Source organism: Centropristis striata, chromosome 24 (assembly GCF_030273125.1).
Source record: "Centropristis striata isolate RG_2023a ecotype Rhode Island chromosome 24, C.striata_1.0, whole genome shotgun sequence".
NCBI lineage: Eukaryota > Metazoa > Chordata > Actinopteri > Perciformes > Serranidae > Centropristis > Centropristis striata.
Window position 1 is genome coordinate 20,582,818 of NC_081540.1, and position 12,104 is coordinate 20,594,921.

The window sequence follows — 12,104 nt, forward strand, 5'->3', positions numbered from 1 at the left end:
AAACAATAAAAAAAAAAAACGATGTTAGCTGTGAAATGCCAATAATGTGTTGATCAGTATTCTATTAGCTGTAATACCAGCAGTGTCAGACAGATGGCAGCATGAAAACATCTTTAACTGCCTTTCATAAAAGCTTCATAGTTCATAGATTGTTTAAATCTTTACATATGTTTAATACATCTCTAATGAATGGCTTTCCCCTCTTATTCATTTAGGAATAAGACTATAAACTATTTAGTTGTTGTGGTATTTTTTTAGGATTTCTTTTTAACGCTGAATGACTTTTAATATTTTTCCTTCACCAACAATTTAATTTAATCCAAATAAGAACTAATAAAGCTTGAAATTCTCAAAGTAAAATTCCAGGATGAATACATAATTCAGGCACTTTTTACAGTGGGAAGCGAAAAATAAAACTTGAATTTTAAATAAAATTGTTACAAAATGGATTTTGATAATGGTAATAGTCACTCTGGCATATATATATATATATATATATATATATATAAGTGCACTTCAACTTTTGAAGCCCATTCTGTGATTAATGCTATAACAATAAAAAAATAATACCACTCTAAAATAAATAAACATAGCTTAAAAATGACCTAGATTTATAAAAAAACAATTTGAATTAATAAAAAAAATACATTAAAAAATAAACAATGTTGCCGTGTAAAAATAAAACATTTCCCAATAAAAGATTATTTTAATAAATACTTATCCATTAATGGATAAAACAAGTAACACATTTGCTGACTAAGTACGATAATAACAAATAAAGATAAGTTGTACTTGACACAAAACAACTGTGGAGCATCAAATACTGTATTAGTATTTAGAGTTTAAAATGCAGATTGTAAAAGTGTTTTATGGGTGAAAACAGTTTAGATGTGCATACTGTAGGCAGTGGCGGTTCTAGACCAGTTTTACTGTGGGGGCCAAGGAGGGGCCAGTGTTTAATCAGAGGGGCACATTAGCACATGAAAAAATGGCAAAGATGATATTTAATCATTCAAAATCTTTGAATGTCTTGAAAAAGACACAAAATGACCAAAAAAGACACAAAATGAGAAGAGAGAATAACCAAAAAAAACCCACAGAAGACATAAACATGACAAAAAAAGACACAAAATTACCAAAAAAAGACACAAAATAACTAAAACAGACACAAAAAAGACACATAAATGACACCAATGACAAAAAAGATACAAAATGACCAAAAAAAGGACACAAAATAACTAAAAAAGACACAACAACAGACACAAAATTACCAAAAAAAGACACAAATGACCAAAAAAGACACAAAATGACATGAAAAGGATTTAAAAAAAGGACAAAATAGCCCAATAAGACTCCATAGAGTTAAACTATTATACAATGTAACATTCTGGGTTCATTTTGTGTACAATGAGATATTGTTTGAACAAAAAAAAGGTTAGAATTGTTCCATTGTTCATTGTTATAAATTGATCATTTTATTATTAATTAGACACAGGGGCCACAGCAGGGGCCAAAGGCTTCTTCACAGGGGCAGTGGCCCCTGGAGGCCCCTGTGTAGAACCGCCACTGACTGTAGGTTTAATTAACTAATTTTTATCTGTGAGCCTTAAATGAAGTTTTTCTTCCTCTCTATTACCGACATACGGCTGATTGTTTTCCCTCTTTCTTCCTTTCTTTTCCTTATTTCCTCTTTTTTCTCCGTGAGCCAGGAGGGAGAAGGGGACACCCATGAGAGGTTAGTTTCTCAGCTTTCTCTCTCCTCTCCCCATTCACCTCCTCTAACGTTTGTACACAACACAAACTCATGGTATAAATCTGTTAATAATGGGATATGTTTGGCTGTTATAGCAACTAGAACTGTGCACAAAACCTCCAGCAGTGGTATCATCATGCTACAGTGAAAACAAATATCTGTCCTCCCTTCCTTCCCCTGTCTTTAATTTCCTTTTCTGTCCTCTGTTGTTCTGTTCTGCACAGTAGAAAGTAGCTTGTGTGTGTGTGTGTGTGCACAGAATATCTCTGTATGCATGGAGATTTGATGAGGTGATGTATTCTGTTCACAGTTCACAATTTAATGTGATAAAAACGAGTAGCCATCAACAAACTTCTGTGTTGTTCAGGCTGTAAATAATATTCTTCCTAAAATGGTAATTTAAGACTGGAATACAATTATAAAATGCTGTTTTTTGCCACATAATATCCAGGGTTGGTACGGGGGCTTGAAATCCTTGAAAATGCTTGAATTTAAATGTATTTTCAAGGTTTAAAAAGTGCTTTGATTTTGGATAAAGTGCTTGTAAATGCTTGAAATTCTTCCTGTATTTCTTTTGCAATCTGACTATATCCATCTATAGACTATAGATAATCACATGTTCAATGTAAAAAATAATGAGTAGACTATCTGAAATGAAGAGCGTTCCTCCTAAAAGTGTAATACCATCGCTGTTGGTCTGGTTCAGTGAAATCTGCCCCTTTTATGACTCGTCAAAATGCTAGAAAGCTTCAGGAAATATTTATATATAGCTAGTGGGAATATTTGAAGCAGAATTTTGATGCTGTGTTTTTTTTTTATTTATTTTGCCACCTTTTCAACTTCAACTTCTGTTTATCAAAATTTTGAACTGAGCCATGTTGGTTTTGAAAAAGCTGACTCTTCAGAATGAAACAGATCACTCATCTAAAACATGCAATTTACAACAGGTGTAAGATACTGGAAAAGCTTGAAAATTTACCTTGAAAATCCTTGAAAAGTGCTTGAATTTGACCACTGAAAAAGTGTACGAACCCTGAATATCTCCGAAATTTGGAGAATTTCCTTCAACTTGGCACAAATATGTCCATTTGGACTCAAGGATGAACTGATTATATTTTGGTGATGAAGGTCACTGAGACCTGATTCTCCTGAACACAACATCTCAGCAACACCTTGAGGGAATTTCATCAAATTTGACATAAATGTCCACTTGGACTCAAGGATGATCTGATTTAGATAGCGGAGGTCAAAAAGTCAAGCTCCCTGTGTGTAGTGACCCAAAAAAGATGCCACTAGTATGATGACATCACGTTTATAGTGTTTATATATAAATTAACTGAGTTTATTTTAACGTTTCCAAACAAAGGTATACTTCTTTCTTAAACAAATAGTTATATTTCCAACATATACACCACACTATAAACGTGATCCCATCATACTAGTGGCATCTTTTTTGAGTAGCAATCGGGTCACTACAAAAGAGTCACCAAAATAAAAGTCACCTCTTCAAAATAAAAGCTCTTCAAAACAGGACTTCTCTAACTGTAAGGAGACCGGAGAGTCACCAAAATAAAAGTCACCTCTTCAAAATAAAAGCTCTTCAATTTCTCGACCGGATAACAAAACAGGACTCCTCTAACCATAAGGAGACCGGAGAGTCACCAAAATAAAAGTCACCTCTTCAAAATAAAAGCTCTTCAATTTCTCGACCGGATAACAAAACAGGACTCCTCTAACTGTAAGGAGACCGGAGAGTCACCAAAATAAAAGTCACCTCTTCAAAATAAAAGTGTGTGGATCACTATCATAGTGTGTTTCCTCTTTCTCTCTTCAGGTCCCAGTCTTGGCAGTTTGTTCCACATGGCGGATGATCTGGGCCGCGCCATGGAGTCACTAGTCAGCGTGATGACAGACGAGCAGAGCGCCGACCAGCACGAGGCGCCGCCCTTCTGATGCACCTGATCACCCCACCTCCTCCTCTCCTCCTCCTCCTCCTCTCCTCCTCCCTGCTGACCTATCGCATGCTTTTCTAGTCAAAACAACTGGATTGGAAACACAGTTTACAAAGAGAATATATAACGTCTATTTTTGTGAAAGATTGCAGTTCCAACACGTAAAAAAAAAAAAAAAAAAACGACAAAAGAAAAACATCAGACCTTGTAGATTTCAGTAGTTTCTTAAAACGTCCTGAAGTTGTTTTATTATTAACAGAGGCTGGTTTTTAAACTTCTATGCAATTGTATAAAACAAGAGTGGGGGGAGGGGAGGGGGGGCGCGGCGCGGCGCAAAGAGAGACGAGATACAAATAAGTGTGTTCAGTGTGGTCGAATAATCGCCATCTCTTTGTTACCGGGGAAACGGCTAAAGCATTTTAGAGATTTGTATCAAAAAAAAGGATGATTGTAATCAAAAGGGTGCTTTCTAAGAGGAACATGTCTTTCTATAACAGCGTACACTACTGTCGAGGTAATGCAGGCATCCTGGATCTTTACAGTACAAGTCTGAGAGAGTGTGTGTGTGTGTGTGTGTGTGTGTGAGAACTCGTGTATGTGTGTTTGTGTGGTGGTGCCTAATTTCCCCTTTACATTAAGGCTTTTTTTTGTTGTTGCTTTGGCTGACAAACGTTCTATTATATAATATATATAAATATATATTATATTTTAATTATTCATTTGTCTACACCTCCATCCATCCATCCATCAATCTGTTTATCATCCCTATGATTAACATTTTTTCTCCCTGCATTTGTGTTGAACTCAGTGTACTGTGTGCTGTAACGGGCCTCATTCAGAACTGAGACCAGTCAGAAATGACAGATATAATCTTTTGGATTTCATTTTCCGACATAAACTATGGAAAATATATATATTTATTTAAAAATAAAATATATTAAAAATATATATAGAGAGATATGTATTTTTTCTTCACATGTATTTATTTTAATTTTAAATAAATATTTGTTTTTTATTAATTTCCCCCTTAACCCATTGAGGCCTGAAAAACCACTGGGCGATTTTAAAATAAGCCTCTAATTTTCTGGAAATTCTGGGAAAAAAACTCTTCTACTAAATAATAGATTTTTCAGCCTCTGTAGCAGATAGAAATGAAATTCAAAAAGTATTTGAGAGCTTATACAAATACTACAAAACGACGTATCTGCTTTCCAGGCTTCAGTGGGTTAATAATAAGGGGCCACAGCCAACAGTGATGTCACGCGGAGTTATAAAAGTCAACTTGTGGATTTTCAAAATAAATTCACAATTCTAATAGGTGTTTTTACAGGTACAGGTATTTATTTTCAGTTCTGCATCAGGCCCAGAGAGACGTCCTGATTATTGCACTGGCCCATCCGTCCTCTGTCAGGATGAGAGTCCCTGTTGGGCACACAGTACACTGAGTCTGAAGTACTGTAAGAGGAAACTTAGACGAATGTGACTTTATTGAATCTGAGCACTACGATGTTACACGGCTGCAAGTTGAGATTATTTTTTGAGTTCTGTTTGAATGCTAACAGAAATATTTTGGGAAGCCCAGTAACATAAGCTCTACCTCATCTGAATTGTCAAAGTCCAGCTGGGAGACAATTTCTCTACTGTACTCATGATCCCCACAGTCCTCAGATAATAATAATTATTATTATGATTATTACTGGCATCAGATATTCTAACCGCTCCATACGTCCTACTGCACTGTAAGAGCCTCCAATCTGAATGTTCTGCATTTCTCATCTCTGTCAGAGATAAAAAATCATTTAAAAAATAGCATTTTACACAAATCCAACGACTCTGTGTGCACTACTGTCATACCTGGACATACTAGATATTTGTCTAATGTGTGGAGGATGCGTTTATTCTAGCAGTGTCTTTTTGTCTTTGGTTAAAAAGCTTTTTGTGCTGTGTGAGGTGTTCTGATGTTAGCATGTGTGACTAAATAAATTCCATCCTTATTTAATTAATAACCACTCAGAGAAAACAGCGTTGTTTGTTTTTGGCAGCATGATCCAAGATGGTTTCGTTTTGATCCAGACACTGAATTTGATTTTTGTTTTTTTGTCATTTCTAATGTTTGTGTTCCATTTTCACATCATTTTTCAAATAACGCGTCAATACTTCACAACATATCAGATTCCACCAAATATATGCCTTACTACTGTATTATAAAATGCTTTACTGTATATCAATAAAGCACGCAGTTATGTTGATTTGACTCGCCTCTTTGATTTTGTTACTTTTGTCTTTCACAGTATAACAAATGCCCAAAACCCTTTATTTTGAAAAGCTGGTCAGCACAGGATATGCTTAAACCCTGTCTGTCCCTTACACATATATCATGTTCTTACATAAAGTTTACAGAAAATTAATTATGCACATGCAATTTCAGTTCAAAAACATAAAACCTGTCATGAAGCTCATTGTGCTGATGTAGTGTTTTAACGCCCTCTTCTGGCAAATACAGGAAATTGCAACAACTTCTGATGTTACTCTGCTCTGGAAGTTTACATAGTATATGTATATGTAGTATATGTACATAGTATACAGCATACACGTTTTAACTTGAGATCCAAATCTACTGACACAAATCAGGGTCATTAATTTGAGTTGAAAAACTTCAGTGTCTCATCCACAGACTGGTTAAAAATATTCTTGCATACATTATATGAACACCACATTTCTACAGCTTCAAAAATGTTTTTTACATGTGAAAATTATGTACAAGTTATCTTGCTCTTTTTTTCCTACAGATGCAAATATGTTTTACAGGTGAAGAACTTTATGGTTCATGTTTTTGGTTACTGTGTTTTTTTCTGCAGTGTGCACAGAATGCAGTTACCTCTTATGGCCACAGGGTGTCGCCATTAATGCAAATATGTGGTTTCATGTGTTAACATGTTATTAGGTATATTAGGTTTTCAATATAAAAATGAAAATATTTGGATTTCAGCACATTGTAGCACTAATGATACTGTGATAAAGGCCAATTCCCAAAAAAATTTAAAGCCCCGATACTCTCAAAATAGTCTTATTATAGTCTGTTGATACATGTAGTTGGGTGGCTTTTCCAGAAATGACAGAAAAACACAATATTTTGGGATGTCCAAAAATGATCCCCTCCAAAAAAGTCATAGCATGTTGAAATTTTTCGGGAAAAAGTAATACAAATTTTAAATGACCGGATACTCTCAAAATGGTCTCCTTATTTTTTTTAAACATATTTTTATTGCACATTTTGTTAATTTACAACATAGAACAAGAAGGCACACACAGGAAAAATAATAACAATAATGATAGCAATAATTATGATAAAAAAATAAAATTAATAAATAAATAACTAGGGAAAGAAAGAGGAAAAAAAAGGGGGGGGGGGGCTTTATAACCACAGAGACAGAGAGTTTTGGGCCTTTTGAAAATTTTATTTATTTATTTCTTTTCTTTTCCCCCCACAATTTCGACATGCAGAAGCGATAAAGCAGATCGCTCATTGCCTTAAGTTATTGCTTATAAGACGGAAGGTTGTTGGTTCAATACTTATGAACTGCAGTGAAATTTAAAGCTTTACATCCCAAATGAAGAAGTCAAGTATACGAAGAGAAGCAGTCATGTAGCACATAGCTCAATAGGGTAGGTGACAGGTTTGGAAACAGGAGGTTATGGGTTCAAACCTTATGAGGTGAAATTTGAAGCTTTACACCAGAATGAAGAAGTCAAATATACGAAGAGAAACAGTCACTTCTGTCAGAGCAGGTAGCTCAGAGTGATAGATGAATAGTTTGAAGACAGGAGTTTATCGGTTCAATCCTTATGAGGTGAAATTTGAGCCTTTACTCCCCTAGTAAAGAAGTCAGAGACACAGCCATGTCTGTCAGCAGATAGCTCAGTGGGACAGATGACACGATTGGTAACAGGAGGGTATGAGTTCAAACCTTATGTGCTTAAATTTGAGGCTTCAAAACTTGAATGACAAAGTCAAATACGCAAAGAGACAGAGTCCCAACTGTTAAAGCAGATGGCTCATTGCCTTAAATGACTGCTTATAAGACGGAAGGTTGTTGGTTCAATACTTATGAACCGCAGTGAAATTTAAAGCTTTACATCCCAAATGAAGAAGTCAAATATACGAAGAGAAACAGTCATGTTTGGCAGAGCACATAGCTCAATGGGGTAGGAGACAGGTTTGGAAACAGGAGGTTATGGGTTCAAACCTTATGAGGGGAAATTTGAAGCTTTAAACCAGAATGAAGAAGTCAAATACACAAAGAGACACAGCCATGTCTGTCAGCAGATAGCTCAGTGGGACAGATGACACGATTGGTAACAGGAGGTTGTGAGTTCAAACCTTATGTGCTTAAATTTGAAGCTTTATACCAGAATGAAGAAGTCAAATATACGAAGAGAAACAGTCAGGTAGAGACCAGGTAGCTCAGAGAGATAGATGACTGCTTTGAAGACTGAAGGTTGTTGGTTCGATACTTCTAAGGTGTGGAGAATTTTGAGGTTTAACATTAACAATGAAGAGTTAAATACGCAAAAAGACAAAGCCAAGTAGCCAAATGCACTGGTGGACAAGTGGTTTGTGGCAGAGTCCTCGAGTTCTCACCAGTAGTGTGTAGCAGAGAGTTCGACCCCGGGCCCCTGCCAGTGTCGGGAGGCGGCGGTGGGGGCATTGTCCCCACCGTTGTTTCTGAGAGATAAATGTGGGGGGTTATATAAAAACATCACACGACCAGCTGAAATGTTACTGATGAGGGAGAGGGTCACATGATTTATGCATGTCGATTTTGGTCAAAATTGGTGAAATCTTAAAATGCCTAAAACTGCTTAAAATGGGTGAATTATAGTCTGTTGATGCATAATATGGCCAGAAACTACAGAAGAACACAATATTTTGGGATTTCCAAAATGAGCCCCTCAAAAAAGTCATATCAGAATCACTTTATTAGTCCCTTGAAGGGAGATTTGTTTTGCAGCAGGACACACAAGACAAGGTACACAACGATAACATAATAAGACCCAATAAATATCTAATAAAACACAGTTCAAAGAAACGCATATAAAAAATCACTGACACATGTTCGTTGCAGAGCGGATACCCCTAAATGGAGAGTCACTACCTAGTATAGGTAAAAAGTGCAGTGTGCAGATGTGCAAGAAACAGACTTGTGAAGATGAGCAATTTGAGGACTACTTTCTATTAGTTAAATAAATGGCAGTTGGTATAAATGAGACCTATCTCATAACCTTTTTTTCTGTCATTTCTGGCCATATGAAACTCTAACATGTATCAACAGACTATAATTGGCCCATTTTAAGCAGTTTTAGGCATTTTAAGATTTCACCAATTTTGACCAAAATCGACATGCTATAGTACAAGCAATAGTATAGCAACAACAAGAATGGCCTTGAGTAGGCTGGTCAATACTGCTGGAAGGATTGGCGTGATGTCTCTGTATAACAGACAAGTCCTGAGGAAGTCTGTTCTGACAAGTCCTGATGGATTGTCCTCATCACCCTCTTGAATTTGAGCTCTTGCCCTCAGGCTGTTCTCTTAGGGCCCCTAGGTGGCAGTTGGTATAAATGAGACCTGGAGTCTTTTAGTCCTCCACCTAGGGGTCCTGAGAGGACGGCCTGAGGGCAAGAGCTCAAATTCATTCCGAAGAGGGTGATCAGGACAATCCATGATGGCGCTAGCCTTCCTCAGGACTTGTCTGTTATACAGAGACACAACGCCTTCCTGCTGACTTCCTGAAATCCTTCCAGCAGTATTGACCAGCCTACGAAGGCGATTCTTGTTGTTGCTATACTATTATTGGTGAAATTTTAAAATGCCTAAAACGGGCCAATTATAGTTTGTTGATACATGTTAGAGTTTCATATGGCCAGAAATGACAGAAAAAAAGGTTCTGATACAGGTCTCATTTATACCAACTGCCATTTATTTAACTACTAGAAAGTAGTCCTCAAATTGCTCATCTTCACAAGTCTGTTTCTTGCACATTGCACTTTTTACCTATACTAGGTAGTAACTCTCCATTTAGGGGTATCCGCTCTGCAACGAACATGTGTCAGTGATCTTTTATATGCGTTTCTTTGAACTGTGTTTTATTAGATATTTATTGGGTCTTATTATGTTATCGTTGTGTAGCTTGTCTTGTGTGTCGTGCTGTAAAACAAATCTCCCTTCAAGGGACTAATAAAGTGATTCTGATATGACTTTTTTTGAGGGGCTCATTTTGGAAATCCCAAAATATTGTGTTCTTCTGTAGTTTCTGGCCATATTATGCTCTAATATGTATCAACAGACTATAATTCACCCATTTTAAGCAGTTTTAGGCATTTTAAGATTTCACCAATTTTGACCAAAATCAACATGCTATAGTATGACTCTCTCCCTCGTCAGTAACATTTCAGCTGGTCGTGTGATTTTTTTATATAACCCCCCGCATTTATCTCTCAGAAACAACGGTGGGGACAATGCCCCCACCGCCGCCTCCCGACACTGGCAGGGGCCCGGGGTCGAACTCTCTGCTACACACTACTGGTGAGAACTCGAGGACTCTGCCACAAACCACTTGTCCACCAGTGCATTTGGCTACTTGGCTTCGTCTTTTTGCGTATTTAACTCTTCATTGTTAATGTTAAACCTCAAAATTCTCCACACCTTAGAAGTATCGAACCAACAACCTTCAGTCTTCAAAGCAGTCATCTATCTCTCTGAGCTACCTGCTCTGACAGAAGTGCTTGTTTCTCTTCGTATATTTGACTTCTTTATTCTGGTATAAAGCTTCAAATTTCACCTCATAAGGTTTGAACCCATAACCTCCTGTTTCCAAACCTGTCACCTACCCCATTGAGCTATGTGCTCTGCCAAACATGACTGTTTCTCTTCGTATATTTGACTTCTTCATTTGGGATGTAAAGCTTTAAATTTCACTGCGGTTCATAAGTATTGAACCAACAACCTTCCGTCTTATAAGCAGTCATTTAAGGCAATGAGCCATCTGCTTTAACAGTCAGGACTCTGTCTCTTTGTGTATTTGACTTTGTCATTCAAGTTTTAAAGCCTCAAATTTAAGCACATAAGGTTTGAACTCATAACCTCCTGTTACCAATCGTGTCATCTGTCCCACTGAGCTATCTGCTGACAGACATGGCTGTGTCTCTTTGTGTATTTGACTTCTTTACTAGGGGAGTAAAGACTCAAATTTCACCTCATAAGGATTGAACCGATAAACTCCTGTCTTCAAACTATTCATCTATCACTCTGAGCTATCTGCTCAGACAGAAGTGACTGTTTCTCTTCGTATATTTGACTTCTTCATTCTGGTGTAAAGCTTCAAATTTCACCTCATAAGGTTTGAACCCATAACCTCCTGTTTCCAAACCTGTCACCTGAGCTATGTGCTACATGACTGCTTCTCTTCGTATACTTGACTTCTTCATTTGGGATGTAAAGCTTTAAATTTCACTGCGGTTCATAAGTATTGAACCAACAACCTTCCGTCTTATAAGCAATCACTTAAGGCAATGAGCGATCTGCTTTATCGCTTCTGCATGTCGAAATTGTGGGGGGAAAAGAAAATAAATAAATAAATAAAATTTTCAAAAGGCCCAAAACTCTCTGTCTTATTATAGTCTGTTGCTACGTTTAGTATGGTGGCTTTCCAGAAATAACAAAAAACACCATATTACACCAAAATGGATCAATTATAGTCTATTAGAGCATAATATGGCCAGAAATGACAGAAAAACACCATATTTTGGGATGTCCAAAAATGACCCCCTCAAAAAAAAGTCATACTATAATGTCGAAATTTTTCAGGACAAAGCCTTAAAATTTTTAAATGCCCCGATACTCTCAATATAGTCTTATCTTATAGTCTGTTGATAAACGTAGTTGGGTGGCTTTTCCAGAAATGACAGAAAAACACAATATTTTGAGTTGTTCAAAATTTGAAAAAAAAAGTCATACTATAGCATGTCGATTTGGGGCAAAATTGGACAAATTTTAAAATGCCTAAAACTGCTAAAAATGGGTCTGTTGATACATATTAGAGTATAATATGGCCAGAAATGACAGAAAAACACTCAAAAAAAGTCATATTATCGTATGTCGAAATTTTTCTGGAAAAATAAACAAAATATTTGTTGTTAGAGACAACCTTGGGGAAAAGAAAAGCAGCCAACACCAAGGTCAGACAACACATATGGACTCTTAGTATGGTAAGTAGTATAAATCCTTTGCTATTACCCCATATTCAAAAAACACAAACAAGATAAATAGGAGCATCCTATCCTTAGCATTCTGTATCGAGCATGAGTGGAGAGGCAAATGTGTCTTTTTCATTTTCAAAATC

The 12,104-nt window shown here is 36.5% G+C and overlaps 1 protein-coding gene across 3 annotated transcripts in view; it reads left to right on the forward strand.

The window, feature by feature from the left end:
* The window catches only part of dmd (dystrophin), a 432,308-nt gene extending 428,353 nt beyond the window's left edge, over positions 1-3,955 (forward strand). For all 3 annotated transcript variants that reach the window (XM_059327929.1, XM_059327930.1, XM_059327928.1), the window contains one exon: positions 3,588-3,955. In XM_059327929.1, the coding sequence (XP_059183912.1) occupies positions 3,588-3,706 (119 nt within the window). In that variant the 3' untranslated portion in view covers positions 3,707-3,955. The remainder of the gene's footprint in view (positions 1-3,587) is intronic.
* The last annotated feature ends 8,149 nt before the right edge of the window (positions 3,956-12,104 follow it).